The sequence below is a fragment of the Schistocerca serialis genome, chromosome 11 (assembly GCF_023864345.2).
Source record: "Schistocerca serialis cubense isolate TAMUIC-IGC-003099 chromosome 11, iqSchSeri2.2, whole genome shotgun sequence".
Taxonomy (NCBI): Eukaryota; Metazoa; Arthropoda; class Insecta; order Orthoptera; family Acrididae; genus Schistocerca; species Schistocerca serialis.
Window position 1 is genome coordinate 177,888,438 of NC_064648.1, and position 27,902 is coordinate 177,916,339.

The 27,902-nt window shown below is 40.2% G+C and overlaps 1 protein-coding gene across 1 annotated transcript in view; it reads right to left on the reverse strand.

Annotated features, from left to right (window-relative positions):
• LOC126427231 (basement membrane-specific heparan sulfate proteoglycan core protein) overlaps positions 1–27,902 on the reverse strand; it is a 792,772-nt gene that overhangs the window by 129,053 nt on the left and 635,817 nt on the right. Inside the window, exons 51-54 of the mRNA XM_050089468.1 lie at positions 18,692–18,843; positions 13,446–13,623; positions 2,872–3,023; positions 1,158–1,281 (exon numbers count right to left, since the gene is read on the reverse strand). Of these exons, the coding sequence (XP_049945425.1) occupies positions 1,158–1,281; positions 2,872–3,023; positions 13,446–13,623; positions 18,692–18,843 (606 nt within the window). The remainder of the gene's footprint in view (positions 1–1,157; positions 1,282–2,871; positions 3,024–13,445; positions 13,624–18,691; positions 18,844–27,902) is intronic.

The following is a 27,902-nucleotide window of genomic DNA, read 5'->3' on the forward strand; positions in this document are numbered from 1 at the left end:
AAAAAAAAAAAAAAAAAAAAAAAAAAAAAAAAAAAAAAAAAAATAAATAAATAAAAAATAAATAAATGTTCTGTAGCCAATAATGGTACGCTCATAATGTGCAGATCATTAAGTGATACGAATTCTACATCTTGTACCCAAAAACTGATAATATATAATGAAACAAATTTAGACACACGCTAAACATTGTAAAGAAATGCTGTATGTATGTAGGGAAATGCTGGGTCCCAATACTAGTTGAAATTTAGTTTAGAGCTCTATATAATTATATGACTGTTTTGTTTTTGATGATGGGCTGCACTGGACTGAATGTTAACTGACTGTGATATCATCCTTAAGCTATGAAGTGACTGCTTCCAATGCAAAATTGTAGTCTTCATTCTGGCCACAGCAGCTGGAGAAAGTAATTGTGTGTGTGAGTTGAACTTGTGTGAACACGTGTGTGTTCTCATTTTGGAAGAAGGCCTTTCAGCTGAAAGTTTAAATGTATAGCAGACTTTTCGTTGTGCTTGTCTGTGGCTCAATGTCTCTTCTATACGGTTAATAGCAATTTATCATTTTCATAATATAGTTCATTTTCAGTATTTCAAAAAACTATTGACCAAATTTGAAATTCTGTCATAATTTATTCATTACGAATGTTATGATAATTAAAGCTGGAAACTGTGTATGTCTTGAGGCAGTGTAACTTAAGGTGTGCAAGTTTTCCAGGTTATATTCATCCAGTGTTGGAGAATGAGAGTAGTTAGCAACTTCCAACATACTTTACACACAATACCTAAGTTTTTCTAACTTTTCCTCACAGACAATTGCCACGAAGTAGTTGGAGGAAAGAATCACTTACTACATTTTCCCTATTTGGGCATTAACACTTCAGCATTGGCACAACATTTTTTTAATTTCTTACTTGTTTACTACTCACTCTGTACCACATTTTGCACACTGTAACCAGATTTACCACTGACTGTATCTGCAAAATTGTATCATTGTTCGACACACTGTTCAGAAGATATGCTGTCAAAGACTTAGTTGTGTAAAAAGGATGTTTTACTAATGGGAATTCATTTCTTTAAAGAATCGGGGCTGGGCTACGGTTGCACTGTAAACGAGTCTGATGGTGGCAGCCGCTTGAAGTGTCAACTCTTGTAGGAACTCACCGGAGACATAGAGGTAGACGGTGCGCCTGTCCTCTCCTGCAGGATTGCTGGCCGAGCACGTGTATCGACCCTCGTCTGACTTGCGTACTGACGGTATGCGCAATACGCCTCCACTGTAGTACACCTGGAAACAGACAGGCAGCCTGCATAGTAAACATCTAGTTACATTCTCTACAAACCAATGTTACATGCACGGCAGAGGGTACTTCCCACTGTAACACTTATTAGAGGTTCTCCCTGTTTCACCCTCGTACGAGGCACGGGAAGAACGATTGCTTGAAATGCCTCGGTACACGTGGTAATTAGTGTAATCTTGTTTCTGTGGTCTCTACACGAGTGATGCAGAGAAAGAGAATGGGAGAAAATTTCTAAATTCCTCAATTATTGCCAGTTTTTTAAGCCCTGTGGGTTTTCACATGGTAGTTTGAGTCTTTTAACATCCAACAAATCAGGTTTCTCAGCACCTCTGTGACACTTTCAAGCATCAAACAAACTGTGCTGCCCTTCTCTGCATACTTCCAATATTCCATTAGCCCTATTTGCTACAGATCCTACACACCATGGCAACATTCTATGATGTGTCGCACGAGAGTTTCGTAAGCAATGTCCTTTACAGACTGACTGTATTTCCCTAGTTTTCTACTTTAGTTTTCTGCTTTACCCAAGTTTGATTCTACGTGATCGCTCCATTTCGTATTCCCAAAAAGTCTTACGAAAATATTTCTGTTGCACAAGTGGCTACAGAAAGAAGTATAGCTACGTAAGTCTCCCAACTTGTGGTACTATATCATCATCTATATTACCAAAACACTATCCTGAGACATGGAAGCCAGTACCAGTTGCTGCATAGGGGCAACAACATTTTGATTTTTAATTTTTTGTGTAATTACTGACCAAATCTAAAAATGTAATATGGAGGTATATTCTTATGCTAGAAGTTCAGCACAATAAGACGACTATTAAAATTAGAAACTGCACGTTAGTCTTGAAGCAACGTAACTGACGATTCACAAATACTCGGACTTTGTTCATTGAATGTTTGAGAATGAGAGCACTTTGCGACACAGTAATACTTTAAGGTGAATGTGTTAAAACACGTATTTCTCATTTCTTACTTTGTAAAAGATTTTGTAATGTTTACAAGCTGTTGTAGATGTGTAAACCTGACAACGTATTGAGTAATACAAAAAATAAATACCAATGTACATTAAACATGAGAAACCTTTCAAAATAGAGCATATGTCCGTTAGAAGGGTTTTTGTTCCCAATAATAGATCCTTCTTATCCCTTAATATTGACCATTCCTCCTGGAACACCACGTGTATGCTGCAATAAGTGTGAATCACACCAGCAACCTCATGATTACAAAAGCAAAATGCTAAATACTTATCCAGTTACTTCAATTGAAGTAGTCTGAATTTTATATTTAACAGAGCTAGAAACTTCCAGACCTCAAAAGACTTTTTTTTTAAGTGTATGAGAAATGGATCGTACTGTTTTAGGAAATTAATCTTCAACCATCAACCATCGTATTGCCCCTCAAGCGTGAAGGAAACTGAAGAGCACTACCCATACGGTCTCTTTGTGAAAACCACAGACACTGAAATTTGTTGTCTTTGAACATCAGTCTCGAGAAATTAGATGACTCCTCTTGAAACAGCCCACACATTAGAAACAAAGCTCAATTCCTTGCAGGCATATTTGAGTGATGTACCTGTGGGCTGAGCTGGCGGCCTTCATCTGGCGTCCACCTGATGTCGGGCTGGGGTATTCCCGAAGCCGAGCACTCGAACTCTGCGCTGTCGCCTTCGTTGACGGTCAGGTACTGAGGCCGCACTTCGACTCTCGGTGGTTCTGAACCGGACCCTGTGGGAGCAAAATTGTACACTGTACAGATGAAACACTAAAATACCGAGGCTATCAAAAAAGTGGCCTCAATTTTCCTGTAGCATGTGAAGATGTGGGAGGTGAAACAATCACTTAACTGACTTATGCCAAACGACAGTATGTGCAGAGCTGCAATAGGAAGAATGCCACATTCCATCTCATTCACTTAACAACTGCTGTTTTAAATTAACGTAGCATCACCACTGAAAATCTTGTCAAATGTTAAACCCTTTCTGTAACACACTTTTCAGAACAGTGAAGAAGTGACAGAAAAATCACAAAGCTCAGTCTCCTTATTGCATAAGATTTGTTTGTAAACTTGAGCTACTGACAACTTCCTCAGCCATCACCATCAGAATTTAACTGTCATACTAAGAGGCTGTGTAGTGCTTTTGTATGCAGCTGCACAAACTATGACAATGAGATGCACCAAGAAAACAGAAGTACTCATACGAGAACGTCGCCGTCAAAAACTAAATTCACAAATCATCTTTATTTTCAGCTTTTGGCAGTTCTGAAATAGGACTGCTTTCAAATGCTTACAAGCACATTGTACACGGCAATCAGTCGTACGGATTTATATCACCTCACATGGGGGACAGGATTTGAACTGGTAGTAATTAAGAGAGTAATAGTGCATAAACAATGGCTGAGCCCATAACTGATAGATCATGTCAGTAGAAGTTTGTTTTGCCTATGATGTCATATCGGTGTAGTCGCATGCCCATGTTGTTTTGTGTAAAAGTTACAAAGCAGTGTAGCATGGGCACTGATTTAGCTAGGACACTGATTTGGGTGTCACTGGGAAGACCTTATAAAGCACTCCTAGGAGGCAAAGTGATGCAATAAGCATATTCATCAGAATATAAATGAAAATCGGAATTAAATTGAGAATTACCAAATAATGAAAGATGTCATCTTATATGACTCATAAATATGCTTGGAATTACAGAAAATGCAAGTCAGAGCAATACTTGCACCAAAAGGAATCCAAAAAGGCTAATAAGTTCAGTGCCATGAAATGAGACAAGTACGACCAATTCAAAATGGAAATGAAAAAATGGCCCAAAGCAATTACACAGGTGGCTTAATACAAAACACTTGTTATGATTTTATTGTCACGTTTTCATGAAAAATTTATGCTGCAGACCCAAACTGTGCGCACACAGAAATTTTTGGGATGCTAAATGAAACTTGTTCGTGGATTTTGTGGAATGTGGATGGACAATCAATTCTCAAGCCCATTGTGAGACATTAAGAAAACAGACGAGCCATCCAAAACAAGCGATGCAGTTTCTTGACTATTGGTCAGGTGTTTTGTACAATTTTCAACCACTCCTCGCATCACAAACACAAGAACAGTCAGTTCACGTGGGACATTTATGAATACCTGCCTCATAGTCGAGACTTGGCCCCGAGTGACTTTACACATATGAAAGAATACAGTGGCTACCAACATTTTGACTCAGACAAAGAACAAGATGCCGTCTCATACAGCTGCAATCTCAGAAGGCAGAATTTTATGCCATAGAAGAGTATCTGAACGGTGATTAGGTCAAGTTACACAAAGTCACAGCTTTAACATTTTTCTAATAAATATGCTTTACATATTTGAGTATTTTTCTTGTAGCAGAATGGAAATTATTTTCCATAGAGCCCTCATACTTAAAGAAAGAAAAGAGAAATAAGCTTCCTCCCTTTACACTGTTCTTTGTTTATTTTTGCAGTCCATTAGTAAAACACAAATGTCTGCAATACGTGCATTTACATTAATTGAACACTACATGTTAATCACCAACTATACAAAAAAGCTTTCTAGCATATAAGGATTTACCTTTTAACTCCACAAGCCATTTTGGAAAACCTGTTCTTCCATTCCATATTTTAGCAGCATGGAAAGGCAAATTTGACTCTGGTGAATATTGTGCATAAAGATATAACTACATTTCTTCACATAGGTTTTGAATTTGTGCTAGTTCAAAAAACATTGAGAGAAATTTATAAATTAAGCTGAATAAAAAAATGCAGGTAATCTAGGCAGAAGAATTATGATTGAATGGTCAGCGGCAATTAATACCTCTAATTTGAGATGGTTATTTCTCTGAGTCATTAACTTAAAAGTGATGGACAGGTGTCATATCATTGTGTACCAATTTAAAAATAAGTAAAATAAAATAAACTGTTGATTTTTTCAGAATTAACTTTTCACTCTGCAATGCAGTATGTGATGGTTTTGAAATTTCTTAGCTCATTAATTGTTAATTGTTTTAGTAGTCAGGACAAAGCACTGACTAACTCCTCTGAATATAAAGTATCAGAATGTTAGTTAATAAAGTTTGTGAGTATGTGTGTATTTGGAGGGAGGGATGGGGACAGAATGATCAGTGAACATCTCCCCCCCCCCCCCCAATTTAAAATGAAGGTGTATTCCCTATACTACATGAAAAGAAGAAGAAATACATGTAATTCTAGAAACATTTCATGAGACAGTAATGCTGCACTGTACTTAACTTCTACATCTACATACACACTCGACAACCCAGCCTCAGGTGAAGGGCAGACAGTACCTCGTACCAATACTAGTAGTTCCCTTTCCTGTTCCACTCACAAATGCAGTGAGAGAAAATTGACTCAACTGTCTGTATGCCACTGTACGAGCCCTAATTTCTCTCGTTTTCGTGGTCCTTACTGAAACGCACACTGGCAGCAGCAGAACTGTTCCGCAGCCAGTCAAAAGTGCAGGTTCTCTAAATTTTCTGAATAGTCTTCCCTCCACCGATTCCCATTTGAGTTCACGAAGTATCTCTGTAATACCTACTGGAAACAAATCTAGCAGCGAGCCTCTGAACTGCTCGTACGTAATCATTTAATCTGACTCTGTGGGGATCCCACACACTTAAAGCAGTACTCACGAATGGGTCACACTAGTGCTATACGTGTGGTCTCCTTTATAGATGAGCTATACTTTCCTACAATTCTCCTACTGAACTAAAGTTGACCATTCATTGATCTTATGTGCTCATTTCATTTCATGTCACTTTGCAATGTTATGTCTAGGTATTTGATAGCCAGGACTGTGTCAAGGAGTACACTGCTAATGCTGTATTTGAACATTATAGGACTGTGATTCTTGAGTTTCTCCCGGCGTATTTGATAATCAAAATATCCACGGGTGTACTGCCGGTCTACAGTGTCCATAGGGCACAATATTTCGGCGATCATACATGTCGCCACCATCAGGTGAACTGACGGACTGAGCTCCTGTGAACGTGCCGGCACGGACATCCGTACACTACGTGACTTCCACATATTTTCTTTTTAATGGAGAATACTACGAACAAACGGAGGGAGTCGCCATGGGTAGTCCACTCTCACCGGTGGTAGCGAATTTGTACATGGAGAACTTCGAGGAGGAAGCCCTGTCGTCATCCAAATGGGAACCTACTTGCTTTTTCCGTTACGTGGCTGACACGTTCGTCATCTGGCCACATGGTATGGATAAACTCCTTGACTTCCTAACACATCTAAACTCCATACACCCCAACATCATATTCACTATAGAGACTGAAACGGAGGGTAAACTACCTTTCCTTGACGTCTTGATCAAGAAAAGGCCTGACGGCACCCTAGCCCATGGGGTGTATCGGAAGACAACGCACACTGATCTGTATTTGCACGCAGACAGCTGCCACCACCCTTCACAGAGGAATGGGGTACTTAAAACTCTAGTACATAGGGCGCGCACTATCTCTGACGCAGAGAGTCTACCCCAGGAATTGGAACATCTGAGAACTGTATTTCGAAAAAATGGGTGCTCAGAGTGGCAGATTCGACGTGCTCTCCGCCCACCCGCTACAGCACAACCTGTGGAGATGGATGAAATCACGAGGGAGGAGGTAGGCACTGAGTTTATCCCATATACAGGCGCACTCTCGGGGAAAATCGCCTGCATTTTGAAGAAACACCGGGTCAGAACTGTGTTTTGTCCTCCGAATAAAACTCGTGCACTGGTGGGGAGCGCCAAAGATGACCTCAGTTTGAGGAAGGCCGGCGTGTACCAGATTCCGTGTCAATGTGGCAAGTCGTATATTGGTCAGACGATGCGTACCCTCGAGGATCGATGCCGCGAACTCCAGAGGCACACTCGACTGATGTATCCGAGCAAGTCGGCGGTCGCTGAACATTGTTTGTCGGAAAATCACACCATGGAGTATGAACGCACGAGGATTCTGGTACAGACGTCGAGATACTGGGACAGCGTTGTTAGAGAGGCCGTCGAAATTCGCACCAATGACGACCTCATAAACTGTGACTGTGCCTATAATCTTAGCAAGGCTTGGGAACCAGCGATCAGGTTAATCAAGAGTAAATCGAGCAAATGTATAGTTGTGACGACCACGGCGGACAGAGCCATCACACCGACGTCATCTCAGACGCCATCGCAATCTGTTCCACTGCACGACCGAGGCGCGGGGCGCGGACGGTGGAGTGAGCGCGCCGCGGGCGGAGGGTATTTAAATCGGCCGCCACCACGACCGAACCCAGTTCCCCCTGAGCAGCCATAGTGTACGAATCTCCGTGCCAGCACGTTCACAAGATCTCAGTCCGTCAGTTCACCTGATGATGGCGACATGTATGATCGCCGAAATATTGTGCCCGTTGGACACAGTAGACCGGCAGTACACCTGAGGATATTTTGATTATAGGACTGTTTTTCCTAGTCATACACTATGTGATCAGAAGTATCCGGACCCTCAAAAACATTCGTTTTTCATATTGGGAGCATTGTGCTACCACCTACTGCCAGTTACTCCACATCAGCGACCTCAGTAGTCATTAGACATCGTGAGAGAACAGAATGGGGCACTCCGCGGAGCCTACGGACTTCAAACGTGGTCAGGTGATGGAGTGTCACTTGTGTCGTATGTCTGTACGCAATATTTCCACACTTCTAAACATCCCTAGGTCCACTGCTTCCAATGTGATAGAGAAGTGGAAATGTGAAGGGACATGTACAGCACGAAAGTGTACAGGCCGACCTCGTCTGTTGGCTGACAGAGACCGCCGACAATTGAAGAGGGTCGTAATGTGTAATAGGCTGACATCTATCCAGACCGTCACACAGGAATTCCAAACTGCATCAGGATCCACTGCAAGTTCTATGATAGTTAGGTGCGAGGTGAGAAAACTTTAATTTCATGGTCGAGCACTCATAAGCCATACATAACACTGGTAAATGCCCGATGAACGTCATCTGCCAATGTGTGTAGTGCCAACAGTAGCATTCGGAGGCGATGGTGTTACGGTGTGGTCATGTTTTTCATGGAGGGGGCTTGCATCCCTTGTCGTTTTGTGTGGCAATATCACAGCACAGACCTACATTGATGTTTTAAGCTCCTTTTTTTTTTTTTTTTTTTTTTTTTTTTTTTTTTTTTTTCCCCCAATTGATCCGTAGTGAGGAGGTCCTCCTGGATGTGGAACATGTCAGAAAAACAACAATACATGACAAATATTTACAACTAAAACAAATAAACTAATGTACCATTCCACAGGTCCCAAGTGGAATGATCGTCATTTTTAATGAACACTAAGAGTCATTTTACAAATACTAATGCACTGAATTTAAAATAAAAAACGTTTTTTATTTATTTATAAGGTAATAAACATGTAATACAACTACTGTAATACTTATTTACAATGAACACATTACTGCACTGAAATGGTGCAGAAGTTAGATTATACTTACACACACACACACACACACACACACACACACACACACACAAATTTTCAGTGAACACATTACTGCACTGAAATTGTGCAGAAGTTATGTTGTACTTATATACAAATCAGTTGGTTTTACTAAGAAATTCATCAATGGAGTAGAAGGAGTTGGCCACCAATAAATCCTTTAGGCTTCTCTTAAACTGAATTTCATTGGTTGTTAAGCTTTTTATGGCTGCTGGCAAGTTATTGAAAATGTGTGTTCCTGAATAATGCACACCTTTTTGTACAAGACTAAGTGACTTTAAATTCTTGTGAAGATTATTCTTATTTCTAGTATTGATTCCATGATTGGTTTGAAAAAGTGATATATTTTTAATGACAAATTTCATTAAGGAATAAATATACTGGGAAGCTGTAGTTAGTATCCCTAGTTCCCTAAACAGGCTTCTGCAGGATGTTCTTGAGTTCACACCACATATAATTCTTACTGCACGTTTTTGTGCCCGGAAAACTTTAGCTTGGCTTGATGAATTACCCCAAAAAATAATCCCATATGACATTATGGAATGAAAGTAAGCATAGTATGCCAGCTTTTTCATTTTTATATCCCCTACGTCTGACAAAATTCGCATTGCAAACAGAGATTTGTTAAGACGCTTCAGCAGTTCTGTGGTGTGCTCCTCCCAATTGAATTTATTATCAAGCTGTAATCCCAAGAATTTAACACTGTCCACTTCTTCTATCTTCTTGTCATCATATGTTAGACATATACTCTTGGGACACCCCTTACAAGTTCTGAACTGCATGTAGTGTGTTTTTTCAAAGTTTAGTGACAAAGAATTGGCTAGGAACCAGTGATTAATGTCCACAAATATTTTATTGGCTGATCTTTCTAAGACTACACTTGATTTGCTATTTATTGCAATGTTTGTATCATCGGCAAACAAAACAAACTTGGCATCTGGTAATGTTACTGATGAAAGGTCATTGATATACACAAGAAAAAGTAAGGGCCCCAAAATGGAACCTTGTGGGACCCCACATGTAACTAGTTCCCAGTTGGATGATGCCTGATAGACATGTATCAAGCTCTTTCCTAATAACACCCTTTGTTTCCTGCCAGAGATATAAGATTTGAACCATTTTGCAGCATTTCCTGTTACACTATAATATTCTAGTTTACTTAAAAGGATATTGTGATTTACACAGTCAAATGCCTTTGATAGATCACAAAATATACCAGTTGCCTGCAATTTTTTGTCTAATGAATTAAGCACATTTTCACTGTAAGTGAAGATAGCCTTCTCAATATCAGAACCTTTTAGAAATCCAAACTGTGACTTTGACAGTATGTTATTTGAGATAAGATGGTTATAAAGACGACAGTACATTACTTTTTCGAAAATTTTTGAGAATGCTGGTAACAGTGAAATTGGACGGAAATTTGATGCTATTTCTTTATCTCCCTTCTTAAACAGTGGCTTAACTTCAGCATATTTCAGCCATTCAGGAAATATTCCACTGATAAACGACTGGTTACACAGATAGCTTAATATGTTACTTAGCTCAGAATCACATTCTTTAATTAACTTTGTTGATATTTCATCATACCCACTAGATGTTTTTGATTTTAAAGATTTTATGATGGACATTATTTCTGTTGGGGTAGTGAGGGTCAAATTCATATTATGGAAATTACTTGAAATGTCTGGTCTAAGGTAATCCATAGCAGCATCTACCGAACCTGACAACCCTATCTTTTCAGTAACAGTTATAAAATGTTTGTTAAAAAGTTCTGCAACACTATACACATCTGTCACCAATGTATCATTTACTCTTAATGCTATTTGTTCCTCTTCATGTCTGGTCCTACCGGTCTCCTCCTTCACTATATCCCATATTGTCTTTATTTTGTTATCTGATATGACTATCTTTTCCTTGTAATATATTTGCTTTGACATCCATATTACAGTCTTTAATATTTTGCAGTATTTCTTATAATGTGCTATAGCATCAACATTGGAAATGTTTCGGATTGACAGATACAGTTTTCTTTTTGTTTTACAAGATACCCTTATTCCTCGAGTAATCCATGGCTTCTTTGTAGATTTTCCTCTAACCTTGGTAAGTTTTGGGGGAAAGCAGTGTTCAAATAAGGTAAGCACTTTATTAGCAAAAATGTTATATTTTTCATTCATGCCATGAGCACTGTAAACATCAGTCCAGTGAATGTCTCTGAGGAGTGTCCTAAAATAATCAATTTTTGGCTTACTGATTACCCTCTTGAGCTCAGATTTAACAGATTTTATATCCTGTTCAGTATTAACATTTAACAGAAGGAACTGCATGTCATGGTCTGAGAGGCCATTGGCTATTGGTTTTGTAATATAATTTTGTTCATTGGACTTTTCTATAAAGATATTATCAATGGCTGTTTGTGAGCAAGTGGCTATCCTAGTGGGGAACTTTACTGTGGGAATTAAGTTGAATGATAATGTTACTAACTCAAATAAGTTCTTATTCGGAGAGTCTTTAAGGAAATCTACATTGAAATCACCAGCAACCACTATTTCTTTGTTTTTGGTTATTAAATGGGCCAGTACAGCTTCAAGGTGGTTTACAAACAGATTAAAGTTACCTGCAGGTGCTCGATATACACTTAATATTATGAAAGATTTTTTGTGAAAATCTAATTCTGTTGCACATGCTTCCATATGCTGTTCTAGGCAAAATTTATGAATGTCTATGTTCTTAAATTTATGACAGTTCCTGATGAATGTGGCAACTCCTCCTTTCTCCATTTCTGATCTACAAAAGTGAGATGCTAACCTAAACCCTGTAACACTTAAAAGTTCTATACCAGTGGTCACATGATGTTCAGAGAGGCAGATTATGTCAGCTGGGTTTGAAGACTCTAATTCATCTATGCATATAGTTAATTCATTAATTTTATTTCTCAGTCCTCGAATATTTTGATGCAATAAAGATAGCTGACATTTCACATTGTCTGAGTTAAAATTGGGTGGAGTTAAAATATCTGCTGACAGTTGAAAATTCTTAACCAATGGCTGTTTATGCTGATGTAATAAGCTGGAATTATGTTTTTTGATTTCTTTTTCAAACTGAAGGTTTGTCTCAGTTCTAACCTCTCTTAAAATTTGCTCTCTTTCTGTCCTCCCTACCCTAAAAAAGGGTCTTTTCTGAATCCTATAACCACTGGTATTTTACCACTCATGACAGTGCCTCCCCCCTTTAACTTTCCTGCTATTTCCCCAGCCAATTTACCCTTCCCCTTCCTGTTGAGGTGAAGGCCATGCCTAGTATAATCCCACCTACTGAGAGAATCAACATGAACCACACCAATGTGTGACCCCGCACCCGACATGAGCAGCCGTTCCAGCTCCAAATTAACTCTCTTGACAGAAGAGTTCAAATGAGGTCGGTCATGGCGCCCAAGAACAGATACAAACTCAACACTAGTATGCTTCGATGCTGATGCAATCTTCGCCAGGTCACACTCTATACTGTACCCAGGATTTCTGTCAATACTGTTACCTGCCCCACCCATTATAACCACGGTGTATTCCTTAGTGAAATCTTTGCAAAGTGATCCTAAATCCTCTGTCACCTGCTCCAGACCAGCACTAGGTTTAAAAAAATTTGTGACCTGGTATTCTGATCCTAGTTCATCCTTCTTTCTTCCCATTGTTGAAGAGCAATTTGGGGATGGCAATTGCACCTACCAACATCGATCGAGCACCTGTTCATAATGCACAGCCTGTTGCAGAGTGGTTACATGGCAATAACATCTCTGTAATGGACTGCCCTGCACAGAGCCCTGACCTGAATCTTACAGAACACCTTTGGGATGTTTCGGAACGCCGACTTCGTGTCGGGCCTCACCGACCGACATAGATTCCTCTCCTCGGTGCAGCACTCCGTGAAGAATGGGCTGCCATTCCCTGAGAAACCCTCCAGCACCTGATTGAATGTAAGCCTGCAAGAGTGGAAGCTGTCATCAAGGCTAAGGATGGGCCAACACCGTACTGATTTCCAGCATTATCAATGATCAATGGAGGGCACCACGAACTTGCAAGTCATTTTCAGCCAGGTGTCTGAATACTCTGGATCACACGGTGTATCATGCCCCTTATATACCCTACCAGGGCTGATAACAACACTAAACATTAATAATACTAATGTACTCTGGTGGTCTTACTATCTGTCACAGAGAATGGCAACTCCAGTCATACATATACTCACTGACGAGGTGCATATATACGAAATTACACTGACACCTGATCGTGTCTTCTAGGCACTTCACATTTTTGTCTGCCTCTGGAACTGAATGGTCAGCACAGATGGCTGCTACACAGAGGACTCAGGTTCGATTCCCAGTGCTGTCGAGGATTTTTTCCTCGGTGGGAGGACTGGTGCAGGGTATTTTTAGCCTTGTGATGCCAAATGAGCAGCTACTGGACCGAATGTAGGTGTGTGTTCCTTTTTGTCCTCCATACGCAGTGAAGAACTTAACTTTTGTACACATAGACGTTCCTACAGATCAGTTACAATAACGCCTCATTTAGTGACCGAGATAAAGAAAGCCTATACGAGCGAGCACTCATTTAAAAAGACAGTCAGGTTGAGAGTGTAGCAGTGGGACAGGATACAGACCTCCTACAGTGAGCACGGCGCGGCTCGTCTGGATGCTGTACTGGTCGGATGCCGTGCAGATGTAGGTGCCGGAGTCAGACGGCACGACACTGGTGATGGTGAGCGTGCCGCGGCGGTCGTCGTAAGCCCTATCCGGCAACTCTCCGCCTTCCTTGGTCCAGACCAGGCTCACTGGAACCTGGAAAAAGGATTGGCAAGTCAGTAACACTGTAGACAATTTACTGCTGCTGTAGCTTCTTGGGTCACATTACATAATTTTCACCTAAATCTATAAACGTACTCTACAAACAACTGTGATGTGATTTACAGACAGTATTTACCACTTAACCCCATGTTACGGTTTCTTCCCATTCCAGTCAAATATTGTGTACAAAAACAAATCTCCTGTGCCTTATCTTTCCAGTCTCCCACCACCTCCCAAAGTCACACCGTCCGGCCACAGAGGAGCATTCTCCTCGTAACTCAGTACAGTCCAGGACTGGAGCAACTGAATTACATTCTCTGCCAGGGTTTCGATTACCTCTCGTCGTGCCCTGAAATGAGGAATGTCTTGCCCACTACTCTTCCCACCCCTCCCACAGTGGTATTCGCCGTCCACTGAACCTACACAATACGCTCTCGTCCAGCCTTACACAACCCCTGCACCCAGTCCCTTACCTCACGGATCATATCCCTGTAACAGATCTACACGCAAGACCTGTCCCATACACCCTCCCACCACAATCTACTCCAGTCCAGTCACTAACATCATCTATCCCAGCAAAGGCAGGGCTGTGAAACCAGTCATAAGCTGCAAACACTGTGCTGCATTCTATGTAGGCATGACAACCAAACACGATATCCTTCATTTCAATGACTGCTTCACAGCGTGTGCTGTATAGATCCTTCCCACCAACACCAGCTTTTCTGAATAGCGCAGGTGGGAACTTTCCCTGCTATACATTCTACATTCCCATAACCCTCCTGGCCTCAACCTTTGTTAGTAACTGTCCTCATCCATCTAGCAACTTCCCTGTTCTCATTCCAGCACTACACAGCCATTATTCACCACCACACCAGCCTTTTTATTTCTCTCCTTTTCTGCTACTTCCCAACGCCCCCTCCCGTCCCCCCAGTCTAACCTGCAGCACTTCGCTGTCCGCCACCCCCACCATACTATCCCTTCCCCTCCCAGCTCCAACCCCCTCCTTACCCCCACCCAGTTACCACTCCCATCATGCACTGGTGCTGCTGCTTGCAGTGTGGTTTCAGTTGCCCGAAACTGCAGTCGTGTGTGTGTGTGTGTGGGCGCGCGCATGTATGTCTGTCTATTGCTGACGAAGGCCTTAACAGCCGAAAGCTATAATTGTGAAAACCTTTTTGTTGTGCCAATCCACGACTCAGCATCTCTGCTATATGGAGTAGCAACTTTCCTTCTCACAATATTGTTACATTCCATTGTTTGTAACTTTCCTTTATTTTTAGATGCTCCCCATGAACAACACATGCATCTTTATTTACAGAGCTTATGACCACTTGTTACAAATATTGGGCGCTGTATACCACCAGCACCACAGATAAAATACTTGGTTCATGATTTTATTTTGGTAATGATTTTCCTGAATTTCCATGGCTAAATGAAAAAATATTCCCTTATTCTCGACTCTTACTACACAAATTACCAGTACTTTCTACATATATCACATTTTTAAAATTTCACATCTATTTACCAGCCTTCACCATCCCCAGAGCAATTCAATGATCTATTTTCTCATTATTTTCTGTACATAACATAGCCACCAGTGCTGCAGCTTATTTAAGTTTATCATAAAAATAGAGAATGAGGTGCTGATAAAATACGAGGACTGAATGAAAAGGCCTCCACCTTCATTAATTGGGTCTGGATGGGAATATTTTAATAAATCAAATGCAGAAATAATCCTTAGAATGTGATCTTTAATTACCAATATTCACTTTTCCACTTAATCACCAGCCACTTCGATACATTTCTGCCAAGGATGGACAAGTTTTCTGAAGCCGTCACGGAAAAGTCAACACTCTGTTTCCACAACTATAGTCTCACAGTTCTCTCAACGTCTTTATCAGAAGCATAATGATGTACCCGCAGATCGTCTTTCATTATCGTGCTAAATCTGGACTGTATGGAGGGTGCTGTACGAGGTGCATTCAAGTTGTAAGGCCTTCGATTTTTTTTCTAATTAACTACTCACTCGAAATCGATGAAACTGGCGTTACGTCTCAACGTAATCGCCCTGCAGACGTACACATTTTTCACAATGCTGACGCCACGATTCCATGGCAGCGGCGAAGGCTTCTTTAGGAGTCTGTTTTGACCACTGGAAAATCGCTGAGGCAATAGCAGCACGGCTGGTGAATGTGCGGCCACGGAGAGTGTCTTTCATTGTTGGAAAAAGCCAAAAGTCACTAGGAGCCAGGTCAGGTGAGTAGGGAGCATGAGGAATCACTTCAAAGTTGTTATCACGAAGAAACTGTTGCGTAACGTTAGCTCGATGTGCGGGTGCGTTGTCTCGGTGAAACAGAACACGCGCGGCCCTTCGCGGACGTTTTTGTTGCAGTGCAGGAAGGAATTTGTTCTTCAAAACATTTTCGTAGGATGCACCTGTTACCGTAGTGCCCTTTGGAACGCAATGGGTAAGGATTATGCCTTCGCTGTCCCAGAACGTGGACACCATCATTTTTTCAGCACTGCCGGTTACCCGAAATTTTTTTGGTGGTGATGAATCTGTGTGCTTCCATTGAGCTGACTGGCGCTTTGTTTCTGGATTGCAAAATGGCATCCACGTCTCATCCACTGTCACAACCGATGAAAAGAAAGTCCCATTCGTGCTGTCGTTGCGCGTCAACATTGCTCGGCAACATGCCACACGGGCAGCCGTGTGGTCGTCCGTCAGCATTCGTGGCACCCACCTGGATGACACTTTTCGCATTTTCAGGTTGCCGTGCAGGATTCTGTGCACAGAACCCACAGAAATGCCAACTCTGCAGACGATCTGTTCAACAGTCATTCGGCGATCCCCCAAAACAATTCTCTCCACTTTCTCGATCGTGTTGTCAGACCGGCTTGTGCGAGCCCGAGGTTGTTTCGGTTTGTTTTCACACGATGTTCTGCCTTCATTAAACTGTCGCACCCACGAACGCACTTTCGACACATCCGTAACTCCGTCAGCACGTGTCTCCTTCAACTGTCGATGAATTTCAATTGGTTTCACACCACGCAAATTCAGAAAACGAATGATTGCACACTGTTCAAGTAAAGAAAACGTCCATTTTAAGTATTTAAAACAGTTCTCATTCTCGCCACTGGCGGTAAAATTCCATCTGCCGTACGGTGCTGCCATCTCTGGGACGTATTGACAATGAACGCGGCCTCATTTTAAAACAATGCGCATGTTTCTATCTCTTTCTAGTCCGGAGAAAAAAAATTGGAGGCCTTAGAACTTGAATGCACCTCGTACAGTGGTGAGATTCAGTCTTCTGAAGTTCTGCTGTGGTGGCACACGAAATGTGTGGTTTGGCATTGTCATGCTGCAAGAAAACATTTCCCTCTTCCTTTCGGACCCTTGTTAGCTGTCGTTTCAGAGTTTGTAGCGCTGTGATGTAACACTCCGAATTTATTGTTGTTCCACGATCAAGGAAATCGACACGGATATGTTGTTCCGCGGTCAACGATCGAGGAACTCGACACGGATAACACCATCGGCGTCCCAGAACACTTCGACCATAATTTTTCCAGCTGAGGGTAGCATCTTGAATTTCTTTTTCTGTGGCGAGTCTTTGTGTCAACAGTCCACAGACTGAAGTTTCATTTCTCGGTCATAATGGTGTACCCACGTTTCGTCTCCTCTCACAATTGAATGGAGACAGGCATCACCTTCATTCTCGTAATGCGAGAGGAGTTCCTGGCAAAGTTCGAGTCTTTGCACTTTCATTTCGGGAGTCAGCATCCGGGGTACCCGTCGTGCACAGATCTTCCGACAGCCAAGCAAAGCATTAATGTGACCCACACGTTCTTGTGAAATGCCGACTGTGCTTGCAATTTCGCTCCGAGTGATACGACGATCGTCTCGAATCAGTCTGTCAACATTTTGCTTGTGAAACTCAGTGGTTGCTGTCACAGGCCATCCATCTCTTTGTTTGTCATGCAGGTCAGAAGTTCCCGCCTCAACATCTTTAAACTCACTTGCCTGACGACACATAGTACTCGCATCGACATACTCACCATAAACTGCTTTCATTCTCTGGTGAATCTCCTTTAGGGTGACAACTTCTGCTGTCAAGAATTCGATGACTGCACATTTCTTCAGTCACATTGACGGGCTGTCTGCGCACGTTTTTAACAACACAACTGTTCAATGCTAAGGCTTCCTGCCAACTGGAACTGTAGAGAAGGGGCTACGGAACAAGCTAAGTACCTGCCGCATACCAATGCTGCCAACTGTTGAAGAGTTACGAAGGTGGAGGCAGTACTTTTCAGTCAGCCCTCGTATTTGCACTCTGCTGCACTCCATTTTGAAGAAGAGGCAACTGTACTGTCTCAAAAAGTCAATTTGAATGTTTCTTCAACATTTCAGCACGAGTTACGAAAACTTACTATTAACAACTTTCAAAGCCCATATTGGTTTGCCTTTTGAAACATCGTCCCTTATACAAAACGATTCAGCTGACTATCCAATGTGTTTTGAAATCAACACACAATGTGTCTCAGGTTTGCTTGGAATTGACTGGATGGCTGAATTTCTAATTTCTAGAAACAATAACCCCCGCCTCCCCCAGGTAAGCCTCAACATTTGCAGGTCCTGTTCTTAATAACCCAACAAACTGATTAGAGTGTAACCATTGTTCAGTGAAAAAAGTTTTCTTTGATAACATTTTCATAACATACTTACAGGAAAAAAATCTTAGAAAATGAACATTTATCAGTCCAGAAAAAATGTGCCTGTTTATGAAAATGGGGACTAAAACAATACTGACAAATCTATCAACTATTCTTACTGTACCTCAGTTTAAAGCATGTAAGCAAACGGGTTTAAAGCATTCCCTGTCTTTTCTAATGAAATTACTTCCTTTCCTTTATTCCTGACCTGTAAAATTCCCCGACTTCTCCAAAAAAATAAAAATTTCACTTACTTTGTGAACACACCTTGTACATATCAGCACTTAAGCCACAGGTTAGGTTTCCTTCTCAGATGTTTAGGAAAGGAGAATGAGTGCCGTAAACTGCTTACCTCATAGATAGACACTCCAGTGCACCTGTAGCGGACAGTGCTGCCGGCTTCGACAATCTGGATGGATGGCTCAGAAATTCTGACCGTTATGGTCGGCTGCGGAGAGTCAGTAGATCCCGGCAACAGTGGTGGTGTCACAATTGGTGGTCGTTCTGCATGTTAAACAACAGTAACATTAACTGCTGCGTCGCATACGATGTCACATATCATACTAGTGCCAACAACTGAAAGTTTTCCAATGATTATTGGGATGTCATAGCCACTAAATGTATATCACACACACACACGCAGCTGTATGATTACGTTGTGCAGGTTGACTACACTGCACGTAATCCCCTACACATTATTCCCATGATAATTTTCTCGTGTGCAGTTATTGTAAACGCATGAACAAATATCTCCTTGCCATACAATTTCCTTTTGGAATCTCATTTCCCAAATCTCAAAAATTTTATTTCTAGTTCCCTTACTCACGTAATGTACCCATTTCCCATGTCTAAAATGAAGAGCACTGCAGACAAAGACACCCAGGTCAATATTGTGTCTTCTGCCTTCCAGAAGGCATTCGATTTAGTTACAAAAGTCAACAGAATATGAGTTTACTGAGGATCAGACCAGATTTATGATTGGATTCAGGACATTATAAATTTACAACCAAGTATGTTGTTTCTATTGAGATGGAATCGACAGATGTAAAGGTAATCTCTGCAACTCCCCAAGAGAGCACTATAAGCACATTTAGTCACAGCATCATTTAGTTTCCTGCAAGAATATGAAAATTAAAGCGCAAATAACGATATTTTCAATTCTTCTGAAGGTCTCGAAATGGAACCCAATTTACTTACAAAGCTCTGAGGTTTGTTGTACGCAGATTTTGGAGCCTATTAATTAAAGAAGATGTTTACAGTTTGCATTTACCATCGATGTGCACGCTGCAACATCTCACATACGCAATATGTGCTACTGCCAATTCTAGAAATATATGTGGGCAGCTATGGATGGACAAATTAGTCCCTGAAAATAGTGAGACAATTCCAGAAAACTAATTTATTATAATATACGTCTCAGGACGCTGACTGGCAAGTAAGAACATGTTCCAACATGTCGCTGCCTGTCTCAACAGCTCAGCCAATCAGACAAGTTACACCAAATGGTTTCAGTGTCTGCAGTTGCTGCTAGAGTTCACCCTCACAATATTTTTTGACTACGCCTCATACTTTCTACATTTAATGTATTGGGTGTGCACAACTTCTTTTGTAACTACTAGATCAGCACTTCACTTACGGTTCTAGAATGACCATACACGTCACTTTTATACTGATGTCCCTCCTAAGAGTCACCAACTTTATGTGCCAATTTGGTAGAGTGGCCTAAAATTATTAGTCTAGTGCGATATATTTTGTATTGATATGTATTAACAGGAACATTAAAATACAATGAATTACCAGTGCTCCGGCCAACTTGTGTGCCACTCTGAACCATGTCGAGTGGTACCATCATGAAGCAGCAATGGAGCTCTGGTCATTCATTATTTTTATAATGTTTCTGTTAATACATACAGATAAAACATATATCATACTGGACTCTATCAAGTGAGCACGTAAAATATGACTTTAAAAATAACTTTGCTCATAACAAGATACAAATCGACACCTTCCATTACCACTGGGTTTCGCATGAAAGATGTGACAAACCAGTCTGACAACTCTTAGGAGGGGCATCCCTTGCTAAATTAGACAAAAGTCCAACACAGAAATCTTAAATTAGGTCTCTGTATTCAGTGAACACTATATCAGTGAATGCTGATAGAGAATTAACTTTTGTCATACACTCTCTAACCCTCACAACTTAGCAAAAAGATATCATATTCTACATATCACTAAAAATAGACAAGGTGACACAAAATGAGAATGAAAGGAGACAACAGTTCAGAAGCAAGCACAGGCTGCAGACCCAACCACCTCAGACCTGAAGCAGAAGCTGCAATTACAGAACATATTCCAAACTAAACACACGGTGCAATAAGATAAATTCATCTCAGAATCATCACTGAAAAAACAGTACGAGACGAACACTGGTTAGTCGTGATCATTTTTATGTGAGTTTCTCTGTAAATAGTCTCTGTCAAAAACAACAGCAGTAAGTGGGAACAAAAACAATAAGATCAAAAAACACTGTTGCAAAAATTTATTTTTTGTACGATTCTGGCTGAAATTGTATGCTTTGTTGCAATATGACAGTACACATCAAAAACCAGAAAAACACACCTGGTTTTAAAGATAAACAACATAAATTTATCTATTCTGGAAATGTCCACTTTATTATTAATACTTTACAAGTGTAACAGTGGTTTGTGAAAACAACTTGCATTTACTTGAGTGCCAATTTGCAACCATCTTAATAATTTATTTTACTTTTCAATTAAATTCAGCCAGAATAAATTTTCATTTTGCACCAGAAAAAACAAATAACACTCAGTTTCACTCAAACTACAAAATTAATCCATCACCATAAAAAGGAGCTGAAAAAATATAAACACCACAAAAGCTGTAAAAAATAAAAACAAATTAATGTTGAAACTACTACAAAATGGAAAGAAACGCCACCTGAAACAAATTTTCTGGGCAGAGCTTGACAAACAGGAGATAAACGAGAATATACACACGGACGATGCACAACACGAAATGGACGGGACAGTAACAGTAATGACACAGACGAGAACAACACGTGACGAACACAGCTGCCGTACGATGACAACAATTCTCCATACTGATGCTCACACAGAGTCTCATCCAGCTTCTGGTTAATGTAGATTTTCCTCAAGTACCCGAATATTGCAGAAACTGTTGTGCTGCGACCGTGCCAGTTTGGATTTACAATGGCGGCACCATATACATTTTGCTGTGTTTTGTGAAATGCTGAATTTGACATTTCTACAGATTTAAAGCAAAGTGCCAATCTTTGCATCATTTTGAAAGCTTATTGAGATTTGCCTGAATATTTAAGCAGTTTTTTTCAGATGGTAGTTTATCAAATATCATTACATTATCTAAAAAAACATCAGATGTTGTAATTATTATTATCATTATTACTAACTTTAGTGGCCACAGTGGACCATTTGAGACACACCAAGTTCAACTTTTCTTTGAAAGTTGTACTACTCAATTCATGCCATCTGCCCAATACCATTCGGTCTTTCCAATAGTACTCTGCACAATTTGTCTGAAATCTCTATAACCCATTCACCTGTAATTTCCACTGAACATTTGTGTTTCTTTAGAAGAATATTTATTTAATTTTGTTCTTTGCATCTGTTACCTTGAGTCCAACTGCTTTAAGATCTTACTGAATTTCTCGGATCCATTGGCCATTTGTCTTCTTTCTAAATTGCTGTAAAATCCTGTTTCCTTAAGAAAGAAATAAGAGATTCTTTTCTTCTTCACTGGGCTGGTGTGTCAATCTCGATAGACAGTTTCTTCGGGTAGGATTCTCCAGGTTCCTTCGACCTGGTATTTTTTATTTATTGAAGTTCTTATGACTCTTCTTTCATTTTTGACAAGCTGATCAGTTCTTCCTTAATTTTTAATATGAAACAGAGTTTCATAAGCACGAGTGGCTTCTGGGAGAGTTATAGCTTTATACAGTAGTGTTGAATCTTAAGTGTCTATTGAGGAGCATTCCTTATTACTTGTTGACCAAGTTAGAAATTGAGATTCTTAATTTGTTGGTTCTATTTATCCATGTGTCTTTCTCACTTTAGTTGTGCTTGATGATTTCACCAAAATCTCAGTTTTCTCAAAGAACACTCATAATCCTATTTTCAAGGATTTTCTTCTTCTTCTTCTTTTTTTTTCCTTGGCAAGAACTTTCTCCATGTCAAGAGTTGAGAGAGCTAAATCACTTGCAAATCCCAGCCAATTAGTTCTTACTTGAGATTTTGAAACCAATTTTATTTAATGTGGATTTTCTTTTTCAAATCTTCATGATTAATATTGTCTAATAATAATAATAACAATAATATTTACTTTGTTCATATCACTCTCGTAACAAGAAATGAAAATGTTACGAACACCGAAGCACTCAATTTCGTCAACCGTCTGATTCGTTACTCCCCAACTGCTGTAAGACACACAATGGAAACACGGAGACTGAGCATAATTTAGTGCAGGATCAAACTCTGTGTCAGCAAATAACACGGAAACTTACAACTTCAGCAAAATACAACTGCTGAGCTGAGAAAGAAGAAACAAACAAAACTACAGCATCAGACGGACAAAGGCGAGTGCAGAAGACACAACTGAAGAGATCTCCTCAAACGACCAATTCTGGGAATGCCACAGAGGGCGCGTTGTGCCGTGTGCGATCTCTGCCTTACTTCCGACGTTAATCAGTTTCCTCTAAATATCGCGAAGTGCGTTCCCCGAAGTGGGAATGGTGCTTGTCACATTTTGTTTATGTGGACTGTAGTGTGTACACGAGGCAATGATTATGCAACCACACAATCCAAATACGTGACAAGTTTGCTATTCGGGAACCAGAATTTCATTACCTTAAATTAAAAAAAAGATCCTCTCTTAGGTGGCACGTACAAGAAATTTCTATCATTCAAACAGAACTTTTTGTGTTTAAAGCAGATAGCTGTATATAGATGTAGCAAGCATGAAATAATGGTTCAAATGCAAACTTCTTATTTCCCCTATTTAGACCATTCTGTCTCCCATTGATTGTTCCTTTCATTGTTTTCTGTTTTATGCACTACAAAATGGTTGTCAACAGCCCCCAACTGTATAAACATCCTTTTGTTTATTATACATCATTTGCTGATGCCACTAACATTTTTCTTCAGTTCCACAGATAGTGTTTCAAACAGTAATTCCTGTTATCAAGTGCACTCAGCAAAAAGAAAAAATTTCAAAAATAACATATAATTCAAACAACCAAGAGCAGTTATGAGACTATGAATCTGTTAGTTGGAATCCGGTAATGTTCTCTTGCTCAGAACCCCCCCCCCCCCCCCAAGTAGCATTAATAGCAGCAGCTTAGATATCCAACCCACCCACAACTTTTTATTAGGGGTGGTGGACTCGGTAAGAATTAATCTGTACGGTCATCACATCAATTTTCGACGAAGCGGCACTCGATAATTTTCCAGAATTCCCCAGGCTCACGGAATGGAAGGCAGAGACCGACGTGACAGGCAACCGCGACCCCCCACGAGCACCCCGACGAGAGAGACCTGGCTCGATGACCGACATGAGCATGCCCACGGCCTGCCCCTCGGCATTGACGATGATGCACTCGACAGCAGACGTATCGGCGGTGACAGTGACCGGCAGCAGGCGGCGGCCGCCCCACGGGTAACGCTGCAGCGCGTGCGGGTGTTGAGCCATGCCCGCCTCCGCACCGTCGTCGTCGTCGCTCTCGGGCGAGTGCCGGAACTCTATCTCCATCTGCTCCGCACTGTGGTAGCTGCACGAGAAGGTCACCACCGAGCCGACGGGGCGGCGCACGCGCTGCGGCACCAGCTCCATCAGGAGCCCGCCTGTACGACGCCACACCGCCCCGCGGCTTCACTCAGTTCTGCCACCTACGAGGCTACTGCGGACGCAGGTCCGGAGACAGTGTGGCAGTTTGCGAGAAAGTGTAAAGGAGTGGGCGGGAACGAGAAGGAAGTTACGGAGGAGCTGCAGTGAGTGGTGTAAATGAAACTGATAGTCTTCAGTCTGTGTAGCCAGACGTGAGGTCAGAAAAAATTTCTCGATAGTACCACAGCCTCTAGAGGTGAGGACAACAGAGGAAATTATTGAAGATATTTCAAATCTCTTTAAAAACTGGTGAAAATGTGCATTTATGTTATCACACACATTTCATTTTATTGATTTAAAACATCATTAATCGTAGCATTTTTCTCTGGTTTAAGTATACACCTGGAAGTGTCACCCGCATGCGTATTACCGTCGTATTTCTACATTTGGCACTGAAGATTTGAGCCCAATTTCACCTTGGCTCGCAGCACTGCACATATGTTGCTATAAAACAAGACAAAATATTGCACAACCAATGCGTATTCACATTTGTAAATTAGCAATACTTATGTTCATAATTAAACATTAGCTGTGTTTTACATAAAAAGTGTAGTACTCCAAATGCAAACATTTTTACATTGCGCTTTGCCACGGCTGTTATGAAATAGAATGCGTAATTACAAGTTACTGTAGTCAATCGGTATTTATTACACTGTACTTTCCATTATGCTCTACATTCACAGTTTCGCTTGAAAATTGACATCAAAGAAATGCAATCTGGGTACATTGTAACTGTGTGCACTTAGTGTTATGGGTGAAGTTTTGCTATAGAATACTCAAGCTCGGTTCTGGATCTAGGTGTAATTTCTGTAAGCTTTTCAATATGGATATATTAAAAAAGAAATACCACATTAAGTAAAAGGGGCTACTTGTAATATTTTAAACATCAGTGACAACATGTCAATGGTCTGGAAAGCACGGAAGGGTGTACTTCTTCGAAGAGAATGGAATAAATGCTTAAAAGTTAAATACGCCTTCAAAATTGCAATGATAAAAACAATTTTACTCTTATTTGCGTGTTAGTATTAAATTAGTGCACGTGTTTTGTGTAAGATCTTCTACAATTGCTGTATAACAATTAAAAATCCAGATAGCATATCGTGCAATCCAAAATTAGAAAATAAAAAATAATTACAACTAAACATAGAATCAAACTTCAGCATTCTGATACAAAACTCTATCCACTGTAGTAAGTGCGCAACATATCTACGAAGTATTGAACAGAGGTACTTTTTGTGATTTACTTGTGATTGCAGTATTGTCTAATTGCCTTTCTTTGACTGAAAATATGCGCAGGACAAAATTTTGTAACTGAATTTTTAAATTACTAGTATGCAAGGAATCGTGCTGTAGTGTCCAAGTGCTCAAATTTTGGTTCACACTGTATATAATTAATGTTAAACATGAAAATGAGCCTGTGATCAGTTAAAAACATTGCCACAGGTTACCCAAAAGTTGTACATAAAATATGTACATGCTTTATTATTAACTGACTTAAATCCATTTAATGCTGGAGGTTCGATACTCTGAAACGAATATTGGAAATAAAAATAAATTCTGCCTAGTCTCAACTGACAAAGCTTACTGCTTTAATTCAAAGTCAAATCAGGCCAAATACATCAATGTCAAACACAATAATGCCTAGAAACCACGGATGCAGACAGTTCTTTCAGATGAAAGCAGAAATCAGACAAAAATGCTACCACTGATACTGCTTTATCAGTAAAATGAAATCCATATGGTAAGTTAAATATACAGCTTTTAGTGATTGCAAAGAGAGATTTGAAATAATTTTAACAATTGTAAAGGATTTATGGACATTAGGGGCACATGAGTGAAGAAAATACCAAAGAGAGCAAAAGAAAAGGAAGGAAAATTAGGATTTAATGTTGTACCAAAAATAGTCATGTTAGTGCAAATTATTCTCAGTATACTTCATGTATCAAATTAGAACAGATAACTTACAACAGGCCAGCAACTATAAGTGTTGCATCACAGATGACTTACAACATTTAGAGATCACAAAGAAATTTTCGAGTTATCTTCACTCGAACAGTTCCTTCTAATGTCAGTAATTAACAAAATCTCTGACGCTATAATGACAGCCAGTCTCCTGAAAAAGGTGACTGAGGTTATCTTTAAAATTTGAAATATTTATTTTAATTTCATATGAAAAGAATATTGAGAATTATTTAATGCGAGAAATGTTTTTCCTGTAAGGTAAATACTGATTAAGGGCAAGCTCATATTTGACAATGAGGGAACATTAGGGTTCAACAATTAGGCAGCTAAGGATGAAGCACGAGATCGGATTCGATGCATGTACCTCACTCAGCGAGGTGTGAAAGGGTAGTCGAGGCATTTGTTGTTACTGAACTCAGAAGTACACTTACAAAAGAAGTGGATTTATCAGCTGGTCCGGCAAGACAACTGCAGTAGATTCTGCACGCTATTTGAAAGGACACATTATGACAGAATTAATAGTTTAAAATTTTCCCCTGGGCATTACATGTGTAAAGACTTATGCACTTGAATTTTGTACAGCTTGTGTCATAACAGCAAAAACTGACACAGGTGAAAATACACAACAATAGAGGCAAAAATGTTATAGTAAACATGGACCTGCAGATGAGTCATTCCTGAGATAAATACAAATGTCTGGTTACAAGCCGCAATGACTTCTGTATGGAGTTAGTACAAATGTTGAGATGTTAACTTTCTGATCATGTCTCCATCTAACTGACACACATTTTTCATACATTGCCAATGGTTGGGAAATGTGGCAGATGCAAAATGGGTATCGGCGCATTTTGTTGCTGACGTAGGATGCCCCGTAATGCGTCAGTACAGTCCATTATGGATAGGTCAAGCAATGCCCTGGACTTTTACACCTGTGGTAATATAAAAAATGAAGTGTACACCACTTCTGCCGATAAGGTTTAAGATCTGGAACAGTGAATTGTATAGTCTTGTCAAGATTTACACGATTGTCAGAGGGCTTTCGAAATAATATTTTCAACATAAATTTCAAGAACCCACTCACAGACAGCAAGAAAGTCCAATAACAGTGTAGTCAGAAGAAACTGTGAAGAAAAAAAATAATAAATCTTATCATAAAATTATTTACAGCATATTTATGAACAGTACATACTGAAGGCAATGGAAGAGCCTTTAGCATCACAAATGTAAGCCAATTTAAATTAGTTGTCAACCTGATACTCAATATCCAAAAGGTGCAAAGTTGTTGTGACGAGTAGCCTACCGTCTGTATGCAATCGCTGCAGAGCTCTGCCCTCCACAGTCACTCACTTTAAAATCTCTGTCTCCCACGAAATCTGAAATTCGCATATGGTATTGATCTCTTTAGTGTCTCTCAGCATTTTAAAAATGTGTTCTTCATTCTCGTCAGACCCAATGTTACATTTTTTCTTGAAACAGGCAAAATATTTGTGTCAGGTTAAGTTACCAAATCGAAACTCGAAGGTGCAATGTTTTGTACGGTGGAAATTTCAAGTCAGCTGGCAGTACCGATACAATACCAATTCGCGTATTGCTGGTCAGAGCAATTCAGTAGGCTAAATGTCAAATGCCAACTAATTTAAATTGGACTGTAATTCCAAGGGGTA